Source organism: Eptesicus fuscus, chromosome 16, assembly GCF_027574615.1.
Source record: "Eptesicus fuscus isolate TK198812 chromosome 16, DD_ASM_mEF_20220401, whole genome shotgun sequence".
Taxonomy (NCBI): Eukaryota; Metazoa; Chordata; class Mammalia; order Chiroptera; family Vespertilionidae; genus Eptesicus; species Eptesicus fuscus.
In genome coordinates, this window is record NC_072488.1 from 14,909,397 (window position 1) to 14,934,670 (window position 25,274).

The following is a 25,274-nucleotide window of genomic DNA, read 5'->3' on the forward strand; positions in this document are numbered from 1 at the left end:
AATTTGCCCTTTAGCAAGACCAATCCACTTCTAATTTGCAACATTTGGAATTATAAAGTGACTGCTTAAGAAATACTCTGTAAGTATATGGATTTTGTAGCAGCTGTCTTAAATGTTTGGAAACTTGTGTTTTTGGCAGGACTTTGTATATAGTTGGAATCAATATATAGACTTTCATGTAAGTGAATTATCAGTACACACATAATGGTGGTATTGTGATTTCTATCTGCTTAGTTTATTTAATGTATTTTTATTTTCTTTTAGTAAAGGAACTCAATATCGTACCCTTAAGAACCTGATTGCTAGTCCAAATACAATCACCAGCCTTTTTTTAATGTCATGTTGGCATGGAGTCATTCTACTATGTACAAACAGCAGCCATCAATTAAATAAACAAATAAACATTAAATGGAAATAAAAAGTGCTACCAAGCATATTCTCTCCCTTTACTGATTGTCCTGAATATTGGCCAATGGGATGATGCCAAGATGTGCAAATGTTTAGTCTTTTCAATATGAGGGATTTGGAGGAATGTGCACAAATTAAAACTTAAATACTCATTTCACTAACTTTATATCTTAAAAATGCAAACCATACCTTATCTTTCGCAAAGACTGTTTCATCATTACCAAGTCCAGTTTTGTTACTCCCAGGAATATCATCAGCAGAGATAAAGCAAACAAACCCCGGCACCTTCTGAGCTTCTGAAATATCTATGGACCTGCAAGAATGAGCAGCATGAGGGGCCAGCAGGAAAACCAAAGTGGGAGACCCGCCATCCAACTGTCCTCATGTTCATGGTTTTCCTCCACTCTAACTTCTCCCTTCTCCACATGCTATTCTATTCTATTCTATTCTATTCTATCCTGTCCTATTTTATTAGGAAAGTATTGATTAAATGCTTACTATGTGAAGGCTGCTATGCTGAATACTGCTGGGAAGATAAGATGAACAGGACAGTCCTGCCCTCATGGACTTATCACTATGCCCTGTTCCAATGTCCACGTACAAGGGAACCAAATCATAGTGAACAGCAATGTAAATGCTGACTAAAACCCACCTCACAGCTAATACCCATCCAGAATGAGCATGCTAGGGCCCTTGCTGTACTCATCCAATGGATATGAGCATCGTCACACAGACAAATTTCTCTCCCCACATTCACAGAGCTATCCCGGAATGTCAGGGCACCCCGGTTATAATTAGACAATTCAGGCTTCCAAGGGAAAATGCGTGAAGAGTCCATCAGATATAACAATCTGAACTGTGTCCCGCTCACTCTGGCCCATGACCCGATGGGGACATAGAGCAGAGGCACCTCAGAGAAAGGTATGGGAACTGCTCTGTACCAACCACCTTTCAAATAGTTAATCCTCACCAGAGCCCCAGAAAGTCACTGTCATTGTCCCACTTTACATTTGGGGAAACTCAGGCTCAGGACAGTTAAAGAGCTTGTCCAAAGCCACCCAGCCAGAGAGCAGTGTAGCGAGATTAGGACTGGTGTTGAGTTGTGAAGAGCGCCAATATCAGGTCCACTTAAGCTCTACCGCACTCCCTCCCAGGTGTCGGCAGCGGGGAGAGCCCCATCACTGCAGTTACCACAGAGTCCCCCACCTCGCCCTCCCACATCCATTCAGACATGGCTGGAACAGAGCAAAGCTGTTTTGAATGGAGACGGTGCAGGTCGTGGTACTCTCAGTATGGGCTCTAGACAAGGGCAAAGGCAAATGAATTTACCCCATGGCTGGCAACCATATCATCTTAAACAAACTTTTTTTTTTCAGGAACCTGGAAGAGTTTCCCATTTCTGGGATCTTTCTCCAGGCTAAGAGTGTCAGCAGAGGAAAAATCAATGACAAGGAGACCCGATCCCACATCCATGCTAGGGTAAGACCCAAGGAGGGTCACTCTTCAGCGGGATGTGTCTCTAGGGCTCACCAGAAAATGAAGTTCCAGGCTCCAGCCTGAACACCCACCCAGAGGCAGGGCTGCCCAGTTGCTAACGCTACCTGGCTTCAAACTCTGGCTCTGCCACTTAGCAACCATGTGACCTGGGCAAGTCAGTTACCCTGCCTGTGCCTCCGTTTCCTCATCTGGAACATGGAGAGAATAATAGGACCTGCCTATAGGATTATTGTGAGGAATAAAGAAGCCAATATATGTAAAATGCTTTACACCGAAATGTGGTAATTAAGTTCCATATAAATGTTAGGGGGTTTGTTATAATCATTACTATTATTATTAATTAATTATTATTAACATAGAGGTGGCATTCTTGCCGTTCAGGCTCTCGAAGTTCCACAAGCAGCTACAAGTGACTATTTTCTGCTAGGTCCTTTGTGGACACTATCACTAACCCTCACAAAAGCATCCTATTACATACTAGTACATATGGGGGAACTAAGAGCTTAGGCACACAGGCCAAGGTGACGGTTTCAAGCACCAGAGCAGGCATCCAATCCCAGGTCCCTCACTCTAAGGCCGTGTTAGTGCGGACTCAAGTTCTTCTCTAATTTTCCATGGAAGTTTAGCCCAATCCCAAAGTGCAGATCTAACCTGATCCTGTTAAGGGCCTTTTAGCAGCTCCTCATTGCTATTTGGTTCAAGTGTAATCTCTCTGCCCAGCAAATCCAAGGCTTTGCTGATCTGGCCCCTGCTTACCTCTGCAAGTCCACCCTTCATCCTCCTAGCATCCCCAAGCCCCTAACCTCTCCGGCTCCTCTCCAGGCTGTAGTTTTAAGATGATCCCCATCTTCCCCTCTGGACTGACAAGGGAACCTCTCCAGTGCCTGGCCGGGTGCTCCCAGCGCCCTCCTCTCCAAGTCTATTTACTACACTCACTTGATCTTGGCGTGCGCCTGGGTGCTGGTGACCAGCCGGAGGGTCAGCTCATTCTCGTAGCGAGGGATGTCGTCACAGTACACGGCCTCCCCGGAGGCCTGCATGGCCGAGGCCAGGTGGGGCAGAGGCCGGCCCACCATATCCTCCTCAGACTGACCCTTAGGCACCTCCTGGAATGACATGGCCACCAGTCAGGCTGAGCTGGGGGGGACACTGTTCTCCCACAGGCCCAGGGAAACCATGGGGAGTCTCAGGCCAGGTGGCAAAGCAACCCTAAGGAGTGAGAATGGAGGGGCAGGAGGGGAGCAGGCGAAGGAAACAGAAAGGCACATGCTAAGTCTTCAGGAAGGTGGTCACAGGCTCACCCCACACAGGACCGTAAAAAAACAAGAGAGGAACCTTATGTCCATTCACTGGGGATTGGGTAAATAATGTTACTCTCATACAATGAATAGTATGCAAATGTGAAAACATACTTTGGAAGAATTTTAATTAGAAGGAAGGAAGCGCGTGTTAAGTGTAACAGGGCATAAAGCATTGTGTATGTGTATATGTAAAAATGATTTGAATTTCATAGTAAAAAAAGAGCATGTGTTATCAATATAGCATATACATGTCCATATATACATAAAAATGGTAAATATACAAAAATATAATAATGATTTTTCTCTTAGAGGTAAGATTTGGGGTGAATTTTATTTTCTTCTTTAGTCTTTTCTGTATTTTTCCAAGTGTTCTAACATGTGTTCATTTCATAATAAAATTCTGTCTTATGTTTTAAGTAAAACTGATAATGGACAATATTTATTGAATGTTTACTATATGCCAGGAACTACCTAAGCTATTTACTTTTACGGATACATTCAATCCTCAAAACTCTCCCATGAAAGAGGTACCATCATTATCCAGATCGTGGGAGTAATTAGCTTGCCCAAAGACACAGGAATTGAGGATCTTGTCTAAGCTTCAACGGTGATGTAATGGCAGAGTTGGATTGCAGTCCAGGCAGCCGGGCCCCAGAGTTCACGCACTGAGCCACTACATTCTAGTGATGGGCTGATGAACTGTGGCCCGTGGACCAAATCTGACCCACTGTCTGTTTTTATAAGTAAAGTTTTTTTGGAACACTACACATTCATCTATGTATTGCCTCTGGCTGTGCCACAATGACAGAGCTGAGGAGTTGCAACACAGACTAATATGGCCCACAGAATCCAAAATGTTTCTAGAAAAAATGACCCTTTACCTAGTACCTCTCAAAAAGATTCTGCTGGTAGAATGTTGGTTTTGTTGTTGTTCTGTTTTGTTTGCTTACATGATCCAGAGAACTCCTGGCTCTGCATATTAGTCCCACAGAGGGGCCAGAAAAGATAAAATGGGAGGGAAATTTCTCTTTACGGAGCAGGTGAAGATGAAAGTAATCCCAGAAGAAAAATTTAGGTGAGTAAGGGGGGGAAATAGCTTCACTGACATGAACATAGTTCCCATTTTCTTCCCTGGATACTTATGCACAACAGTACGGAGCTTTCAGCACCTACATGCAATTCAGGTAAGTCATTTGATGAACTCTGCAAGGGCCCCTGATGTTAGCCACACACTGTCTCCACTCACCTGGAAGAGCTGGACATTGGCCGGAGGGTCTTTCTGAAAGAGGAAGGTGGCACTGGCAAAGGTGGGGTCCAGTTTGCCACATTGCTGTGGAGGCAAGATAACAGAGGTGACCTTGACTATTTCCATCATTGACCCCAACCTTGGTTGTCCCCCAACTGGTAAAAGTAACAGCTGTTCCCCTCGTCTCTTCATTTGACACTCCTTCTCACACTGGCTGGATCTGTCTCAGCATCTGACCGTGGGCTCTGGGAGCTCAGTATTCACTCACAGCCTCTGCCTCTCTGCCCCCACCGTGCCCGCTGTGTAATGAGTGGCACGTACTTCCGCCCACACACCTAACGGCTTCCGTCCTCCCTGCATTTATGCATGCTGCGCTCTGTTGGCTATCCTCCTCCCAGCCTTCCTGGAAAAGTCTTCCTTTCCCTCATCAATTCTGTGGGAAATATTTAATGATATGGGAAATGCTCACAATATAATCTCAATGGACTCAAGGGGGAAATAAAACTGCATGCAGCATGACCTCAAATTTATTTAGAAAATGATATATCTAGGTAAAAAAGATTTTAAGATGATAGCTATATTGATGGATAGAAGGAAGGACAGAGAGAGAGAGAGATGGAGCAGACAAACAGAATGAGACAGATGGACAGATAAATATAGGGCAAAGTTCAGAGGAAGAAGCAAAAATATTAGCAGTGGTTTTCTCTGGGATTTGAGAGTGATTTCTTTATACAATTCTGTATTTTTCTACAATAAGTCTTTATTACTTATATAATCTGAAAGCATTGCCTCATGACGATTTTCAAAAGAGGAATTTTGCTCTGCTGTCCCCACACCTGTGAAGCCTCCCCTCCATCTCGGCAGTTATCACGCTAGACTGGCCTTCACTGTCCATGCTCTCTCCACACTCGGCTGCCCCCTGGTGCCCAGTGCAATCTTACCCCGTCTAAAAGGTGCAAAATAAGTGCTTGTTGGTGAACCCATCGGGGGAGCTGGGCCCACATCAGCCAGCACCCTCTCCTGAATGCACATCCTTGCAGTGGCTGGAGAAGCCCCACTTTGCATTCTCCTTCCACGCTCCACATTCTCATCATTCTCTGCGCTCCCATTCCAACTACAAAACCATGGTTGTCTCAGCTGTATGGCTGAAGGATCATCTGGTCTACCTGCCCCCCTTTTGCAGATTTTATAATTGCGACTTGGAGGTGTGAGCTATGTAAGTTCCCACGTGAGATAATGACACAGATGGAACAAGAACCCATACCCCTGACTCCCAGCCCAGGCCTCTGCCTCTCAGCCATCCAGCTGGATCCCATCTCCCTGTGGCTCCCGGGGCTATGTCCCAGGTCCTTGCTCCTCTGCCCTTTCACATCCACAGGAAAGAAGCAAGTTCACCACCTGGTCCGCAGCACTGTCTCCCCCACACCAGCTACCCAAATTCCCAACAAAAGTGCTGCAGAGAGTCCGTGCTTTGCCCAGGCCCCACACTCACATCTTCCGGGTGCTCTTTGCCCAGCTTCTGAAGCACCGTCAGGTAGAACTTGAAGAAGAAGCTGAGGGTGAGTGTGCGCCGGAAGTCCACCATGCCGCCCGGGGCGTCGGGGGGCAGATGCAGCTCCTCCGCCAGGCCTGCACACACCTCCTGCAGCAGCTTCTCGTTCCAGAAACTGCCGGAGAGCAGGTGTGGGAGAGCGCTCCCATCCCGCCCCCCGAATCATTGTGCAGGCGGTGAGCACAGGGCCCCAGAGTCATGTGAACCTCAGTTCGAAATCCGGCTCAGAGACTCATGGTTTTGTGACTTTAGGCAAGTTACTTAGTCTCCTAGAGTCTCAGTTCTCTCCTCTTTAAAAACAGATCCAATTTTAAAAGACCACAAAAATAATAGTTAAGTCTATTAAGTTCTTACAATGTCCTAAGTGTTTCTTATGAAGCATCATTTTTAATTTAAATAAAAATGTATAGTAGGAAAATTTTATACTCATTTTGCCAGTGAGAAAACTAAGGTGTTGTTGACTTGTTCTATACCCATCTGGTAAGTGTTGGAGCCAAGAATTGGAACCAAACTCCAACATTAAGATTTATCTATCCATACAGGTATGGTAAGGATTACATAGGATAGTGCCAGTGAAGTGCTTGGTTCAATTGCCCCCATATAGAACCTATAGTGATAGTAGTAGCCATAGTAATAGTATAGCACTAGTAATAACATTAATAGCAATACCAGCATTAGTGGCATTACTACTGGTAGTAGTAATACTAGCATTAGCAGATGCAGTGCTAGTAGTAGTACTGGTGGAAGCAATAGTAATAGTAGTAGTAGAAACAGAAGTATTATGGTAGTAGTAAAAGAAGCAGTAGTAGTAACAGCAATAGCAAAAGCACTAGTAGTAATAGTAGTAGTAGAAGAAGTAGTAGCCGCAACAGCAGTGATACCACTACTAGGAGTAACAGCACTAGAAGCAACAATTCTATATAATAAAGAAGTGATATGCAAATTAACCCTCATGCCCTCATAAGATGGCTGCCTATGACCAGGCTGGAGAAAGGTTAGTGAGGGACGACCAAACGACTGAACAATCAGGCTGCATGGGGCGACCAGATCGGCAGAGGAGTTAGTGTGGGATGACCAAATGACTGAACAGCAGGCTGCGTGGGGCGACCAGGCTGGTGGGTGACCAGGCCGGCAGTGGGGGCAGTTGGGGGCGACTAGGCCAGGAGGAGGGTCATGAGGGGTGACCAGGCCGGCAGTGGGGGCAGTTGGGGGCGACTAGGCCAGGAGGAGGGTCAGTTGGGGATGACCAGGCCAGCAGAGGGGGGCATTTGGGGGTAACAAGGCGGGCATGGGGGGGCTGTAAGAGGCAACCAGGCCAGCGGGGGGAGGGGGGGCAGTTAGGGGAGAAGAGGCAGGCAGGAAGATGAGCGATTAGGAGCCAACGGTCCAGGATTGTTAGAGGGATGTCTGACCGTCTATTTAGGCCTGATCCCAATGATCAACAGTCGGCAGTCGGACATCCCCCAAGGGGTCCCGGATTGGAGAGGGTGCAGGCTGGGCTGAGGGGATTCCCCCCTCCATGCACGAATTTTGTGCACTGGGCCTCTAGTAGTAATAATAGTTGTAGCTGTGTAGTACTAGTAATAACAGTAACAATGGTAGCAGCAGGAGCAGCAATGGTAATAGTACAGTAGTAGCAATACTATTGGTCATTATGCTACTAGTAATAGCAGTAATCACAGTAGTAGTAACCTTGCTAATAGCAGTAGTAGCAGCAATAGTAATAATGCTGGCAGGCACAGGAGGAGGAGCAGCAGCATAGGGCAGCAGCAGGGCTGTTTTGCTGTTAGCTCTTACTTCGACAGCTGCTTCCGAGTGGTCTTGAAGGCTGAGATGGTTCTGTCGGCCATTCCGCCATAGCAAAGGGCCAGCTCCTTCACCTGTGTGGTTCCTGGCTGGAACAGGACTCTCATGCCGCAGGTCACCTTGGCTATGTCATCTTCTCTCCGGGAGGCCTGCTTAAATGCTGAGAAAAACTCGCCCTGAAAGAGAACAGGAAGGGACCAGTTTCCCACCCTGTTTTGCAAGGACTGCAAATGGTGAGCCTGAAACACGGGGATATGAGGTGAGGTGAGGTGAGGTGAGGAGACAACACCATTGCACATCAGCAAGGAGCTGGTGACAGGGATCAATGATTGAGGCCTACCCATCACATTTTCAGAAGTTCCAGATAGCATTCCCCAAATCTGGGAGGGTCAGGGTTTCTCCCTATTAGTCAGGAAACAAAGTCGGGGAACAAAGAAGAACGGGGTGTTTTCAACCCAACAGTGGGGAGAAGGAAGTTTTCACCAAGTCTCCTCCAAGACCCCTCAGGACCGAGAACCTTCCCCACACTGGTGCCCAGTATCAGAGCACAGGGCCTCTCAGGGGCTGTACTGAAACCTCTGTTGGCCGGACTGCCTCTCAAGCAGATACAGAGAAATGCCCAAGAGTGTTTGAAACAGCCTGCAGCTTGCAGCCTCCTCACTGGCTCCCTAACCAGCTCTCCCACCAGCCTATGGGCAGTGCTTAGAAATCTGGCTTTCTGGCCGAAAGAACTAACCACACTATGAGGCAGTGGCTGCCTTTGTGCTTTGATCACCCATGTCCTGAGTCTAAGCCACCTCTGTCTTGGGGACAGGAGGAAAGCGTGAGTTGCTTTCCAGGTAAGGACCCTGTGCTATCCAGCCCTCTCTGTGTCAGGTTCTGCTTGAGGTTCGAACTCACCCTGGCAGCACAAACTCTGATTCACCTCCCAGGGGGAGGTGTAAGGAAAGGGCTGTTGGAGAAAGACCCACTGCTGAGGTCCGAAATGACCACAGGCTTTTGTTTGAAGAAGCCATAGAGGCCCCTCCTGATCCTAAAGCTGGTTCCACTTCCTGGTGTCAGACAGTCCCTGAGGACATGAGCCCAGACCTTGAACTTGATCCTGGGACAGAGGTTCCAGCTGCTTACGTCCAGGGCTGTGCCAGTCCCCTGTCACGTTTTCACTGGGCTGCCAGGAAATGTCAGTGTCGGCTCAATTGTTCTTTCTTGAGAAATCTCTCCTAATCCTGGGTGTTAACATGTCCTTTCTTTAAGGAGAGATATTTTATGTCCCTTGCCTGGCAAAATAAAAACTGGGCAGTTCTATGCCTGTTCTTGCCTCCTTTACCAACCTCATAATTTAACATTTTTTTTCTGATCTGTGAAATACAAAACTCTGGGAATCTCTGCTCAAAATGGTCTATATAAGGAGGAGCTAGAGCACCATTAAGAAACCACCTCAGGGATGTAATTGCTCTAATTTAATTAGCATTTTCATTAAAGAGGTTAAAATTAGCCAGGGTGAAACATGCCTTGTAACACTCAAGCACTAGCTGTGGAAAACCCTTAACATGCTCCCTTATCGCTGGTTCCCCAGCCTCTCACAGGTCACTTCCTACAAGGCCCATCATGGAATGATGTGCTGCTGAGAGAGGCGAGAGTCACGCCAGGTGAAGCCACCACAGGTCCCAAGGAACAAGAGCAAGGCGGCCAGAGGCGCCCTGATCTGCTGAACAAGCTGGAGCCGTCATCCACCCAGAGCAAGGTCAGTGAGTAAACACCTTGTCACGCCCAAGGTTGGCATGTGAAGGTCTGACTGACAGGCAGCTTCTTCCCTTAGCACACAAGCCCCACACTTCACCTGACAAAATCGAGTCTCCTCTGACCCGGGGAGGAATACTCGCCAGCAGGTTGCGTCCTTGAAACTGTGTTGCGAGTTACCAGCTGGTGATCTCCACCGGCTCCCAGCCATCCGCCAGGAACCTTCACAATTATTTTTCAGTCCTCACAATCACCTTCCCAGTAGGTGACATCGTGCCCATCGTACAGGTAAGAAAACTAAGGCTCAGAAAGGTAAATTGACTCACTTAGGATCACACATCTAGCTTCTGTCCATGAGGTATGCTCCCTACCCTAAAACTTCTCATTGTCCAGAGAGGAATATGGCTGGTCAGAGGCAAAGTTCAGAGACAAGAACATCAGTATTACAGTTGAGAGATGCTAAGGTTGGTCCTGAGGCCAACTCTGCTCTCCTTGTCCGGAGCCTGGTGGGTGTAGGAGTGATTCGGGCCCAGCATCTTACCTCCCTGCTATAGGGGATCTCAATGGAAAGCAGTATCTCTTCCGGACTTAGCAGTGTCTTTCTGTAGCCAGGGAAGAAGGTGTGGTCCATCGGAACCGTTCTCCTGGTGCCTGTACAGAGGCAAGATGAAGAGGGACTGATGTGAGAAAGCACAGGGCAACCCTCCAGTGGGCTTCTGCATCCTGGTCTCTGATGCCCACAGTCAAAGGGAGTGGATGACACAACTGGGGTCAAGGCCCTCCATCTGAAATCCTTCAGCAATGGTGCGCTGGTGGCTGGTTAACAATCAGCTGCTGGGGGTGTAACCTTGGTTTGCTAGTGTCTATGGTATAAATACTCCCACCATAGCCCATTTCAAGCTACCAGAATGACATTACTGATGTGGAGTTAGAAAAAGTGTAGCCGAGTTGAGTCAGCAGGCCTGCTGCCCTCTGAAAGGCCTGTTTACAAGGTGGCCTATTGGTGTCCTCTGGGAACGTGGGTCTCCAGAGGGTTCCTAGCATTCCCTGATAAGAATGGCTCACAGTTTGTAAAAACAACATGGCTTATGCGGAACACCTGCTTTCCTTCTGGGCCTCTGGACTTTGGTATGTACCAGGCAGACCTGTGTGTCCAGCCCCCAGTTAGATCTCTGGGTGCTGAGCCCCTAACGAGTTCCCTGGTCACCTGCACTTCTCATGGGGCACTTGCTGCTGGGGGAGTCAAGCGCCTCCTGTGTGATCCGCTGGGAGGCCCTGGGAGCTTGTGTCAGATTTCCACTGGACTTTGCTCCATGTGCCTTTCCCTGTGCTGATTTTGCCCTGATTCCTTCTCCTGTAACGAGTCGTAGCCATGAGCATGACTATACGCTGAGCCTGCGAGTCCTCCTGGCAAGTCATCAACCCAGGGGAGGTGCTGGGGACCTTCTGACAAGGAAGGAAGCACAGTAGCACACCACTACATAGCATCTCCACTGCAGACAGATAGATGGAAGGAGCCTCAACAGCACAGACAATAGTAAAATAATTAGCAAGTGGTGAATTTTGAGTATTCATTCCCTTTGTCATTAATATAATCTGTCTTATTGCATGCTTATATAATTTAATTTTTAATAACAGCCATGTTTCACAAACGCTGACGACCCAGCAATCCGCTGTGGTGAGCTGGTGCATTCTGGCTCCAGCATCCCACAAGGTAAGGCATCTGGACAGAGCCTGCTGTGAATTCTTAATAAAGAAGTCGCCCAGCTCTCCTGGCCCCCAACACGAGTGATCCCTTGTAGCTTCCAGGAATCCAAACCGTAGGCCAGCAGGGTCATTGGACCTTGGACTCTGTCTCTCCAGGAAGTAACCCATCTTGTGAGACTTTCCTCCCCCAGGACCCTCTGCACGAGGCAGCTCACCTCTGGACACGATGGTCAGCTTGGCCCCGCTGGCCATGAACACCGGGTTGAGGTCGGAGATGGGGCTGGCGGTAATGATGTTCCCTCCGATGGACTAGGACAAGCAGAGAGTGTGCGTGAGAGCCCAGCCCGGAAACCCGTGCTCACCCAGCTGGCTCCCAAACGCAGGGCGGGAGGATGACAGGTGTTATCTGTGAAGGGAGGCCCGACCTCCAGCCCCTGGAGACACAGCCCGGAGCTCCACAATCAGAACATCGAACTTCATGCGAAATGTGAGATCTGACCTCTTGGGATTGGGGTCCAGCTCTGAAATGTAGCAGTCAGTGCACCTCACTCAGTTAACCCGAGTCAGCCCCTTGAAATTCAAGTGCTTAATGTCACCCAACCTTTTACTGAAAGAGTTAAGGTGGCTTATCACAGAGGCCATAGAGAGTCAGTACAGCAGAAATAGAAGATAAAGTTCAAGGACAAAGAGGAGGAAGATTTAAGAATGAATGATTTGTTCTAATTGGGTCTGAGCTTCCTGGCAACTTGGCAAAGAATGTTGGGAGAACCAGACCCATCGTGCTCACTACTGGAAACGAGGGAGAAAGCGGCTGCAGGATGAAAACAAGTCCTCCCTGGGAGTAGATGCCAGCTGAGCTGGGGCCTCGGTAGAGGTTGCTTGTTTATATTTCCTCATCTACACCCAGAAGTGGCCGGGGCTTGGGGTAAGGTGTGGCGGGTGGAGTGGGTTATTTTGCTTTATTTTTTTTTAATTTTAAAAACCATTTTTAAAAAATAGAATAGAAGGATTAGCTTTCCTGTCAATACCATCAACAATTATGAGCCTCAAATGGCACTGTGTGCGAACGCCGCTTGCAAACTGGGAATCTGGAGTGTAGTCGGACGGCTGACTGTGACAGCCAGCAGGTGGAGCCCTCCCTCCTCTCAGGGGGTCTACCTCTGGTTCTACCCCCAATGCTGAAAGGCTGTGCCCCTCCCTGGTTTGGCTTTTCTCTAACTTATCTCTCATCCATCTGTTGAAAGCCTGGGCCAATCAGAAAGGGGGAGGGGGGTGGGCAGGAGGCCCCATCTCTCCAACCTCAGGGAGAAGACTGAGTCCAAGTGAGTGTCCTGAGTGTCACCTGGAGTGGCCCACAGACCACCTGCATCAGCAGCACCTGCAGGCTCCACCCAGCCCTTCCAGGCCAGCATCTCAGAGGCAGGGCCCAGGAATCTGCATCTTTAACAAACACTCAGGCAGTTCTACCCATTCAAGTGTGAGGCTCCTGGTGTGATGAAAGGCCCTGTCCCCTGGGCCTCAAGGCCCCTGAGCTGGGACTCACCGCCACAGACTTGACCTGCTTCCCGGCAAACCAGCGCAGCTGCTCCAGGACGCCTCTGAACACCTCTGTCTTGTGGGCAGGAAGCTCAGCAACGGCATCTTGCAGGGTCTTTTCCACAGAGTCCAGAGGGCAAGCGGCTCCAAAGGAGATACCTGGGAACACATGCTCAGAATAAGCGATCCCCTGCCCAGCGCAGAAAACACTTTCAGACACAGAGTCTCTGAAGCTTCGCAGCAACCTGAGTGAGGCTGCACCAGGACTCACATCCTTATCCTGATGAAGAAAAGTTGGCCCAGAGAGGTTAAGTGACTCGCCCAACACCACACAGCTATTGAAAGATCCAAGACTCAACCCCAGGCCTCTTGGCCTACAACCAGAGTGCTCTTTCACTAAACCAGCGGTTCTCCACTCAATAAAATCAGGTTTCTGAGGATAAAGTCCTGGAATATATTTTTTTAAAGCATCGAAGCACGCCTGCCCAAACCGGGTCCCTGACCCCATGAGTGATTCCAAGGTGAAGCCAGGATTGAGAATACTATTGGAGATCGCACAGCCCTTGCCCACTGATGCCTACCATGATGGAGAAAGGTGGTGAAGGTTGCCCTTTCCCCTGTGCACCCATCCCCAGCATCCCAGCCCCTCTGGGGGCCCAGATGAAACTCCCTTACCTTCTGGGCCGCGCTCCACTAAATTCAGCTCGGGGATCCAGGCTGGGCTGATGATCACAGGAAACAGCCTGTTCTTAAACTTCATCTCAATGCCTCGAGGGAAACAGAAAGCCTGAAGTTAAAGGTGTGTGTGTGTGTGTGTGTGTGTGTGTGTGTGTGTGTGTGTGTGTGTGTGTGTTTAGGAGCAATATTAGAAAACATGGGACATTAAAGTATGTCAGTAACTCTCCTAAGCACTATGTATTTTAACTCATTTAATCCTCACAACAGCCCTGGGAGATGCTGTGATTTTCTCTGCTTATAGATGAAGAATCCGAGGCACAGCGAGGTTAGGTTTCTTGCCCAAGTTACACAGCTAAGCATGGGCAGATTTCAGTACTTGAGCTATAATTAGAGCTGGGATATAACTAATAATGACACGAAAGTTTAACATTCAGAGAAAAAGGAAAATTGACTGAGAGAAAAACTTCAAATCTGCTAATCAAGGTAGAAACTCTAAGGACAGACTCGCCCCATTCCTCAGACTCAGTTACACAGCACCTCTGCCAGCCTCGCCCACGGGGCAATAGAGGGAAAAGGTAAAACGGAAATGACTGTGCATCGTCCCACGTCCTCCCTCTCAAGTGCCGTTTGGGATTTCTGAAGGAGGCCCAGGCTGTGGGGAGTCTGGCCTGTCTGAATACCAGCTCCCAGGACAAAGAACGCAGATGGAGACAGAAAGTCTTAAGTTTCTCTGTACACCCAGCTTCCCCAACACCTGCCCCAGCTGTGGGTGGTTACTCTGTAGGGTCTGTATAAGGAAGGAGGAGGTGGAGCCGATGGAGTGATCTTAAAAAATTATTTCTAGCCCTAGCTGGTTTGGCTCAGTGGATAGAGCGTCGGCCTGTGGACTGAAGGGTCCCAGGTTTGATTCCAGCCAAGGGCACATGCCCAGGATGTGGGCTCAGTCCCCAGTGGGGGTCATGCAGGAGGCAGCCAATCAATGATTCTCTCTCATCATTGATGTTTGTTTCTTTCTCCCTCTCCCTTCCTCTCTGAAATCAATAAAAATATATTTTTAAAAAATTATTTCTAACTTGAAGCTTATAAAATTTGGGGAATTCCTTTCTCTAAGAATCTGACTTGGTCCAGGATGTTTATGGCTCTTGGTAAGGAATCTGTCACATGTCAAAGGATCTTGAAGATTCTTCCATCCAGTCATTCTCCACTTTAACTCATGCTACCTGGGACCCTGGCTATATGGGCCATAGGATTGCATCACCTGAGGCAGATCTCATGGGCCAACCTGCCATCCAAGTGTCACAAAACTGGCTGGGACTCTGTACCACACACATGCTCATAGGGCATGGCCAGCTCTGTGCTCCATCAGCATAGAACCGAGCCAAGCTCTCTTATCTGTAGCCACAGAACCAACCAGAACCCAGGGTCCTTCCAGAACCAGAGCCATGAATCTCCCACAGGCTGGATTTGGTTGCTTAAAAGTATGTCAGGTTTCCCCAAAACCAGAGGTCCTCTGTGGCAGACCTCAGCTGTGCTACAATCTTCTCCTTCTGTCCTCTCTGAGCCTGGGAACCAGCAAAGTGGAGATGGGCCAAGCCAGGCTTAGATATGGATGGAGATGAGCACAGCCTTGGGCACCTCTGCTCCAGACCCTTCACGCACCAGGAGAGCTGCACAGCTCGAGTCTCCCTGACCTGTTGGCATATTGTGGGCCTCAAGTCCCAGGAGGAGACACCACCAGGACAGGTAGCCATGGTCATGGGCAACATAAACGATCACCCTTGGACATCTCCTCTCCTTTGCCTTACCACAGCACCCGCAGAAAAGGGTGGAGAAGGGAGTGACATGTATGGAACCCCTAGCATCCATCAGGCACCAGCCTGGACAGTTTACCTACATCGCTCCCTCCTGCCTCCGACTGGGAGACATGCGAGGGAAGGAACTGTGTCCAGTTCATCCTGGCACCCAGTACCTCCCAGGGTCCCTGGCACAAAGCTGGCACTTTGTAAGTGTCTATAGAAAACAGTCAACAAGGATCTCAGTTAATACTCAGGACAACTCTTGAAGGAGGCATTATTAATATTAACCCCACACATGAAACGGGAAAATGAGAGCAAGGGAGGAGATGTCGTTTTTCTAAGGACCCACAGCCAACAAGGGGTGGGAACAGGTCTCCAAAGCCAGGAGTTTTATATAGTTCAAGGGCCCCGGGTTCTTCAGTGGATCCCTGGCCCCCAGGCAGGCCGCGAGCCACCCCAGGCCCTTACCGATCTCCGTGTTCCCCACCACCAGCTTGGCCTCGGGGTGCTGCGCCTTGAGGTCCAATAGCTCCTTCAGGGTGGAGGCCTGGATCCAGGTCACACGCTCCCCTTCAAAACACAGCTGCTTCCGAGGTGCGTCTTTCAACCTCTGGAAAATGCCATTTTCCAATGAGCCATTTCCTACCCCCCACTCCATTCCCACCGCCATTCCCACGGCCCTTGCTTCAGGGCTACAGTGGGATCAGCTCTTCTGTGGACTTGTTTATTACTGACTTCAGAATGAAAATACTTGTCAAAGAGAAGGGAGAAAAACTACATGAATGGAGGCGGGAACTAGGTTGCAGCTCTTACATACATTAGCTCGCTGAGCCATCAGAAGACTTGGTGAAGGAGGCACTGTGAGCCGCATCTTGTACAGGTAAGGGAGAAACCTGAGGAAGTCATGTGACCTGCCAAAGGTCACTAGCCGCAAGGCAACCTGGACTGTCCCCACTGTCTCCAGGAGGAGCAGTGGACAAGGTATGGGTGGAGCCGGGGCAGCAAAGGAAGGGCTGTCAAAGGGAATGCAATGCAGAGCTGGTCCCAGTGCATGAGGGAGGGGTGATGCTGGGGAAGAAAACCCCAAAATCACACTGACGGTCTCAAGGTTGCACAATCTAGAGGAGGATATGCTGGCGGCCTGCTGCACAGCCCTTCTCTCTGGCCCTTGAACTCAGAGAGTCCTCATGTGCTCAACAGCCCCTGAGAAATCTGCACTTGAGAAGCTCTGAGGGTGGCTTGATTCTTTCCTCGCCATAAATGTTGGAGCGAAGGAACTAAATCATCAAGGGAAGAAAGGGTGTGTGAGAGGAGTCCTTAAAGCAGAGCTGCAGGCCTTGGGTGTGTCCTTTGAATCCAGCTTTGCTTGTTGGTTTGTTTGTTTGTTTGTTTGTTTGTTTATTAAATGGACTATTTGCTTGGGGGGCTTATGCATTAGATTTAGTCAGGAGGCCAGCAGATACTTCTGGAGCACTTCAGATACACAGGGCGCCAGAGAGATCCACTTCCTGTCCTCAGAGTGACACGTGTGAAAAGGAGAGAAATGTGGGTCCCCTGGGTGTCAGAGAAAGGAAGGCAAATTCAGGCTGAGACCTGAAGGACAAGGAGAAGACAACATTCCCAGGGGGTATGAAATAAAGCAGGTCTCCAGGGGCTCCTGGCACAGAGCCTCAATGGGCCTTTCCTTGGGGCATCACCTACCAGCAACTCTGGTGGGAAGATGGGCTCCTGGGTAGGATCCAAGGGCATGAACTCCTCTGGGTTGAATAAAGATGGAGAGGGAGTGACCTGCTGGAAAAGGGAACAGATGTGTGGTACAGTAACTCCCCGTTAAAATGCTCTATAGCACCAATGCAGCCCTTGGTCCAAGCAAGCTCACTCACAACCCCCAGGCAGCTCCTGGATACAGGAACCAGAAGTTCTTGCCAGAGGACCCAGAGCTAATGTACACAGTCACCACCCTCTCAGTCTGGGCTTAACTGTTTCCTCTTCCAGCCACCCTTGCTAAGAGTGTGTAGCGAGACCACTGGCTCCTTTGAACTGTGATTGGCCCCCAGATTTCCAGGGAGAGAAGGGCCCACTTACTGTGTGGTCTTTCTTCTGGTTCATGCAGCAGTTTGGGTTGTCCACATTCCCTCCACAGCACCCACCATCCTACAGAGATGACCAACATTCACACAAAAATATTTGCAAAGAGTTTCACAGAAGCTGAAGAATGTGCATTATTAATTTCCAGTGAAATCCAGCTCTGATACCTACTCCAGCATTAATGGTATTAGTAAATATCCTGTCCTCTGCTTTACCTACTTCCTCTTGCTTGGTTAATGTCGATTAAATAACTTGTGAATAAACAAATAAGATCTATCCTGGAAACAGCAGGGAAACTTAATGTTAAGAACATTTCTCCATAAAGATAGGTCCTCCTATTTTATCACAACACTAGAGGCCAGGTGCACGAAATTCGTGCAAAGCAGGGAGGGGGTGTGTCCCTCAGCCTAGCCTGCACCCTCTCCAATCTGGGATCCCTCTCACAATCCAGCACTGCTGGCTCCCAACTGCTCCCCTGCCTGCCTGCCTGCCTGCCTGCCTGCCTGCCTGATTGCCCCTAACCACTTCTGCCTACCAACCTGATCACACCCTAACCACTCGCCTGCCAGCCTGATTGATGCCTAACTGTTCCCCTGCCTGCCCGATTGCCCCTAACTGCCCTCCCCTGCCAGCCTGATTGCCCCTAACTGCCCTCCCCTTTAGGCCTGGTCACCCCCAACTTCCCTCCTCTGCCGGCCTGGTCACCCCCAACTTACCTCCCCTGCAGACCATGTCCCTCCCAACTGCCCTCTCCTACAGGCCTGGTCACCCTGAACTGCCCTCCCCTGCAGGCCCGATCACCCCAAACTGCCCTCCCCTGCTGGACTGATCACCCCCAACTGTCCTCCCTCGCAGGCCTGGTCCCTCCCAACTGCCCTCCCCTGCTGGCCATCTTGTGGCGGACATCTTGTGTCCACATGGGGGCAGCCATCTTTGACCACATGGGGGCGGCCATCTTATGTGTTGGAGTGATGGTCAATTTGTATATTACCTCTTTAGTATATAGGATTTCTTTATGCCCATTTCCCTCTTCAGTGCTGCTCCCTTAGGAAGCCGCTGAGACAGAAATTCCCTTGGTTCTCTCAGTACTCAAGAAACCACTCTTTTAGATCAACCAAGTTCTTGTCTGGGCACCTTCCAGGTTGGAGTCTTTGTGGGGCTCCCAACAAGAATGTCCAACATTGTTTGCTGGGTCCAGAGCTGTGTCCAGCAAGTGTGCCTGGGCCTCACCACGGCTGATTAGACACTTCTTGCCAGAAAGCTAAGCGCTCTTTATTCCTCATTGTGGGCCTGTTCCGGGGAGAGTGCATAGGTCCGATGACCCATTAACTATGAGGAAAGGACTTGACCAGGACCTCTCAGGGTGCCAATAGCAGAGCACAGAAGAGAGCCCAGCTTGCTGCCTCCCACCTGACTGATGTGCCCCAAAGAAAGCAGGACTCCCAGCTCAGGACCCCAGGGGACACTCCAGAATCATGGACTTGTGCTGAGAGGCAAAGTGGGGGAAACTTCCAGGCACAGCCCGGGCACATTTCCAGGGCAGCCAATTCCTGGAGGAGCTGACCGGAGGCAGCCCCTCTGCACATGAGTCACGGGAGACACCCTTCTATCCTGACATTTCCCAAAGGATGAGTCACAACCTACTTTTTTTTCTAAGAAAGCTCTCAGAGGGCCAGGGTGTGGCCTTTGAGAGCTGGAGGGCACTGGTAGACTTGGCATTGGGAGAGAAACCCTCTCTTGCCTTGACCCTCTGCAACGCTGCCCTAAGTACAGGCCCTTCTGGAATTCACAGCTTTGCCATCAGATCTCAGAGCTGCCCTGGTTTGGACCTTTCTATCCCCACCTTGTCCTTGCCCTTCCTTTTTAGACAGGAAGGAAGGAAGGAAGGAAGGAAGGAAGGAAGGAAGGAAGGGAGGGAGGGAGGGAGGGAGGGAGGGAGGGAGGAAGGAAGGAAGGAAGGAAGGAAGGAAGGAAGGAAGGAAGGAAGGAAGGAAGGAAGGAAGGAAGGAAGGTTTCTATAGTACCCCTTCTCATCTTTCTTCTTGGAGAAGGAGTGATGCAGGGAGTCACCAGGTCCCAAGTGAAGTGAGGGGCATCAGCCGCACTCACCCAGTGCTGGTGGGAAGGATGTATTTCACAGACACACATTTTTCCAGGGGATTGAATGCCAACATGTTCTTACTTAAATCTTTGCTCTTGATAATTCATTGTTGTTTATGACATAAACGATTGTGATGGACAATGTGTCACTGTCCTCAAGGTCTACTAAGGCTGGATAGGACTGCCTTCCCCTGCAGGGATTTCCACTTTTCTCAAGAGACACTGAGCTCAGGGCTGTTTTTATGGTTCCTTCCCTTCCTTCCTTGCTGCTGGATGGACACTGTCATTTCTCACTGGGAACAGTGTGCCTCCCCCTAGAAGATACTCCTTACCCTTTTCTAGTGTGTGACGTGGCCATGAAGACGAGATGGCCAGGTTTGTGAGAACTGTGTGTAAAACAGGAGTGAAAGGCTCTGCCTGGCTGGTTTGCTCAGTGATTAGAGCGTGGGACCCTCGGACCAAAGGGTCATGGGTTTGATTCCGATCAAGGGCACATATTTCAGTTGCAGGTTCAATCCCCAGCCCTAGACAGGGTGAGAGCAAGAGGCAACCAATCGATATATCTGTCTCATATCAAGTTTTTCTCTCTCTCTCTCTCTCTTTTTCTCTCTCTCTCTCTCTCTCTCTCTCTCTCTCTCTCTCTCTCTCTTCTCTTCTCTTCTCTTCTCTTCTCTTCTCTTCTCTTCTCTTCTCCCTCCCTTCCACTTGATCTAAATATCCATGGGAAAAATATCCTCATTCCTCAGGTGAGGATATTTGTTTAAAAGAGTGAAAGGCTCTGAATAACGGATGGGGGTCTCTAATGAGTCATGGACATGAGCTTCCAAGGACACTGTGTGCAGGGCATGTCGGCTGCTCAGAGAACTCAGCTCAGCTCAGCTCAGCTCAGCTCCACACTGACCTGCAGTTGGACAGAGAGAAACGCTGCCAAACAATGGAGTCAGGACCCAGTTACACCCTCGAAAAAAGCTACACTCAGAAGCCCTTCTCTTTTGAGAAACTAGGAGGGCTGGTTAAATTGTTTCTCTTTGAGCATCCTCCTATGAATACACTCATGGACAAGATTAACAATTCCTGGTTCTCAGGGAAGCCTGCACCATTTATAGAGATCAAGTATTAAGTCATGGAAGAAAAGGACCGGCATCGTGGTTCATAGTTGCCACTTACTGAATACTTAAGACATGCCCAGGCTTATTCTGAGGACACTTTGCAAGAAGTACTTTCAACATTCTTGATAAGGTAGGTATTATTATAATCCACATTTTAGAAATAAGGAAATTTGCCCAAGGCCATGAACCAGTTAAGTGATGAAATGGGATTTGAGCCTAGGTCTGGCAGACTCTAGATCTGAGTTTTCAATCATTTTTCTCTAAATTCACACCTCCTAGTTCCTCATCAGGGTGTGGTGTCTTCCACCCTTATAAGCCCCACTTCCATCTCCACCCCTGAGAATTATTTGCATGAAACACTCCTTTTTGTAATGCACTTACAAAAAGCTGACTCTACCCTCAACCCTGAATCACCCTGAGAGGAGGTGTTGGACTGGAGTCAGGATCAACCTGACCCAGTGGGAGAATCAGGTAAAATATGAGGAGATTAAGCCAAGAAAGGAGAGGCCAGCCATGAGTCCTCCTTGCCAGTGGCAGGTGTGTGCCTGTGTGTATATGAGCGATGCCCATACACCTGGCTGTGGCTTCTCACTCAGTATTCTGTGAACACTGCAGGGCTTCGCAAACTGGTGATTTGATCAGCAGTTTCATCAGCCCAGCAGAGCGCCAACTGCAGAAGGCAGCCAGGAGAGGAAAGGATGAGGCGCCTGGGTACTGAGTCATTCAGCACCTGTGCCATGGCCTGAGCAGGCCAGTCTCCAAGGAAGGCTGCCAAGCCTAAGTGCCCTGGAGGAAATTAGCTCTGGGGCACCATGCCTCTTCCAGGAACCAGTTCCCCAGGCTCTTCCTGGAGAAAAAGTCCTGGTACTGTTGGTGAGAACCCCTCTCTGAATAAGAATGGCAGAGTCTACCGCCCCTGCCAGGTAGCCGCAGTGGGAGGACCTGCCACCTGGCCATCTTCTCTCGCTTCTCTGTAATGCAGAGGCCCTTGGCATCCCTCCCAACTGTGATTGCAGGGTGTTGCTGCTTTAGGAGCAGGGCCACTGATGTCCTGGGGCACCCACTTACCCTGGCAAAGGTGCGGAAGCCCTGGAGGATGGGTCTGTAGCCTGTGCAGCGGCACAGGTTTCCTGTGGGACAGGGAACAGAGGCAATGTCAGTGCAGGCTCCAGGGCAGGTGAGGGGCTCTGGCTGAGCCCGAGGCTCAGACGCCTTCTGAATATTTTGTTTTCTCTTCCTAGAATGCCCCTCCTCCTCCCTTGTGCTGCTGGCTTCAAAACATCTACCACTTCTTCCAGGAAGACTTCCTGAAATGCCCTAAATGCTTCCATGGTGCCTAGTCATCGTTTTATGAGTGAAACTCTCTCTCCCTCAGAGGATGAACTCCCTGGAGTAGGGTTGTGTCTTTTATCCCCATGTCCCCTTGTTCCCTGTGTAGTGCCTGGCTCATGATAGGACTCAATAGAACTGGTTGAATAAATCGTGGACTGAAATGGTGAATGGACGGGGAGAATTCTCTATTCAGTTCAGAGAAACAGACACCTGGCCCAGGCTCCTAGGTCCCTGCACTGAGGGAACGTGGGAAGCCAACCCTGCCTGAGCTCAGAATCCTGGCTGCCTTCTCAGATGGGCCTTTGCCCTGCAGAGTCCTGTCCTGGTGGAAGCCGAGATGGAAGAAAATGTTATCACTAGGCCCTGTGGAGTTTCCAAATGGTCTCCCCACTGCCACCCACCCCAGTGCAGAGGGAGGGCAGGAAGGCACCTTGGGAAGACGAACACCAAGACTGTCTCCAACCCACCTGTGTGTTCCTCAAACTAAGAGAGGCCAGCCCTCCAGTAGATCTTAGCCAACACGTGCGGGTAGGCTGAGCTTCTCCTAAGGGCAGTGCCTCGGACTCCTGGCCTATCCCCGGCTTCCACTTGGGCCCTGCACTGACCCCCTCAGAGCCCCATCTGCCACCCTACGTCCTGGGCTGTGCCCGGGGCCCGTACCTTGGAAGGCATCCTCGATCTCCTCCATGGTGGGCTCGGGCTGGTTCCGGAGCAGCGTGTACATGCTCATGACGATGCCGGGGGTGCAGAACCCACACTGGGAACCGTGGCTTTTGGCAATTCTCTCCTGCAAGGGACAGATGACATGGACACCTGTGTTGGCAGAACCCCTCTCAGACTTGCTACGTGACTCAACTGAAGCCAGGCCACGTCGACCAGGCAGTGTGGGCGCTGCACTAAGTCAAATCCCAGTACCACCACTTGCCAACTGTGGCCTTGGGCACATCACTGAGCCTCTCTGAGCTGCAGGTCCCTTGTCCTGGTACTTACCTCTAGAGCTGTGGCGAGGATTCAATGAGATAATTCACAAAAACTCTTGCCATTATACCTGGCATACAGTGGGAATTCAAGCAGTGTTCGTTATTAGTAGGAAAGGCCCTTCATAGAAGAGTGACTATTAGAGCCAGAAGCATCTTCTCTCCCTCCATTCCCTTCACTGAGCAGAGGAGGAAGCAGGTCCATAGATTAAGAGATTTACCCAGAGACACTCACAGTGAACCGAAGAGCTGTGTCACCTTCTGTTACCTACACTGCCCCGCAATCCACCTCAACCAGCCTTTGTTCAGAACCAACTGAATGCATCTTATTCCAAACTACAATACCACTGTCTAGTGGTAACTCTCAACATCCAGTGGGGACATAAGAGCTGAGAAATGGATCATATAGAACATATGAGCCCTAACTGGTTTGGCTCATTGGATAGAGCATTGTCCTGCAGACTGATGGGTTCCAGGTTCGATTCCAGTCAAGGACATGTAGCTTGGTAACGGGCACATTCCCAGTAGGGGGTGTGTAGGAGGCAGCTGATTGATGTTTCTCTCTCATCTATGTTTCTAACTCTCTATCCCTCTCCCTTCCTCTCTGTAAAAAAAATCAATAAAATATATTTTTAAAAAATAAAAAAATAGAACATATGATATGCAATGATTATTACAAAATTTTCATTAGAACCTGCCAGATTTTCCACATTATTATTATTATTATTATTATTACTATGTCTCTTAAGAGTCTCTCTTGGCACTTACATTAAGTAAAATTATTAGAATATTGTATCCCCAGGCCTAGCATATCTATTCATTCATTTTATAAATAATTACTGAGAAACTATTATGTGCCAGGCATGGTAGGGGACCAGACAGTGAGGAAGAGAGATAAGGTCTCTGGTCTCATGAAGCTCAAGTCCTAGTCAGAAAAATATTGACACACACAAAAAAAGAAAATCCAGGAGGAGATCAGCGCTATGTAAAAATTAGTTCAGGATGACAGGACCCTGAGTGACCATGGCTCCTCACAGTGGTCAGAAGTGGTGGCTCTGAAAAGGTGACTTTTAAGTTGAATTTAATTACAATTTGGATCAGGGAAGAGTGTATTCCAGGCAGAGGAACAGCACGTGCATAGCCTGGTGTGCTAGAATGACTAAGGATCAGTGTGGATGGAACCCGCTGGAACAAGAGAAATTCTGGCAGAGATCACGTACCTCCTCGTAAGCCAGGGTCAGGACCCAGATTTTTATTCTGGGTGTGATGGAAAGCCATATTGGGATAAGATCTAATTTATGTTTTTAAAGAATCTTCTGGCTGTTGGGTGGGGAATGGATGGTAGGGGGGCAACACTAGAAACAGAAGATCAGGCAAGAGGGGATGGCGGCTCAGACCAAGCAGTAATAGGGAAACTGAGAGAAAAAGGAGGTGTCACTGTAGGATTGGGAGGTAAACACTACTTCTGGATGGAGTGGGGGTGGCGTAAAAGAGAAGGCATCAAAGGTGACTCCTAGATGTTTGTGTTGAGCAAGTGGATGGATGCTTTTGCCATTGACTCAGATGGAGACAGACTGGGGAGGAAAGAAGTAGGAAAAGAATGGGCCTTTGTTACATTTGAGACTAGACACCATGTAGTGATGCCAAGTAGGCAGCTGGAAATCTGAACCTAATCTCTGAGGAGAGGTCAAAGCTGAAGATATAAATATGCGTACTGTTCACATGTAGATGGTATTAAACTCACATGTAGATGGGAAGGGTGTGAAGATGGAGAAGGGAAGGGCCCGGGAGGGAGCCCTGGGGAGCTGCAGCCACAGGGACTGAGCAGAGAGGACCAGTGCATGGATGTTGGAGGAGAATGAGGGGAGTGTAGTGTCATAGAAACCAAGAGAAAAAACTGAGTAGACAAGGAAAAGTGGAATATAGCTCTACAGCTTATCTGGGAACCAAAATAAGAGCATGGGAATAAGGATTTGTGTCACTGGAAAGGCAGGGTTTTAGCCTAATTACACATACATGATCTCAGTATTTAAACTGTTCATTCTTTCTTTCTATTTGTCTCAAGGATAATTATAAGAAGCCCTAATGAACCTTCTCACATCTCCTTCAGGTTGGACAAGTTTAGCAATTTTCCCTTTTCCTGCCTAAGCTAAGAATGAAGTCACAGAGTGAAGCAATACCATCCCCACCCCGCCCTGGCCTCACCTGGCTGGTCCCAGATACTCCTCCCAAGGAGTATAACCAGCTTGCTCAACCGGATGCCTGGCTCCCACATTCACGTCAGAGCCCAAGGACAGCATGCTCTGGACAACTGGTCTCCCCGAATGGTCAAAGCAGGACGAAGACCTGGGTGTAGCTCTGGCACCCTCTGTGATTGTAATCTCGCAAAGACCTCCCTACC

At 49.2% G+C, this 25,274-nt stretch overlaps 1 protein-coding gene across 1 annotated transcript in view; it reads right to left on the reverse strand.

Annotated features, from left to right (window-relative positions):
* XDH (xanthine dehydrogenase) overlaps positions 1–25,274 on the reverse strand; it is a 59,429-nt gene that overhangs the window by 23,863 nt on the left and 10,292 nt on the right. Inside the window, exons 5-18 of the mRNA XM_054728521.1 lie at positions 22,557–22,683; positions 21,633–21,694; positions 17,353–17,421; positions 16,969–17,055; positions 15,736–15,877; positions 13,469–13,561; positions 12,801–12,952; positions 11,473–11,566; positions 10,092–10,201; positions 7,802–7,986; positions 5,945–6,119; positions 4,453–4,536; positions 2,842–3,011; positions 598–721 (exon numbers count right to left, since the gene is read on the reverse strand). Coding sequence (XP_054584496.1) covers positions 598–721; positions 2,842–3,011; positions 4,453–4,536; positions 5,945–6,119; positions 7,802–7,986; positions 10,092–10,201; positions 11,473–11,566; positions 12,801–12,952; positions 13,469–13,561; positions 15,736–15,877; positions 16,969–17,055; positions 17,353–17,421; positions 21,633–21,694; positions 22,557–22,683 — 1,674 coding nt within the window. The remainder of the gene's footprint in view (positions 1–597; positions 722–2,841; positions 3,012–4,452; positions 4,537–5,944; positions 6,120–7,801; positions 7,987–10,091; positions 10,202–11,472; positions 11,567–12,800; positions 12,953–13,468; positions 13,562–15,735; positions 15,878–16,968; positions 17,056–17,352; positions 17,422–21,632; positions 21,695–22,556; positions 22,684–25,274) is intronic.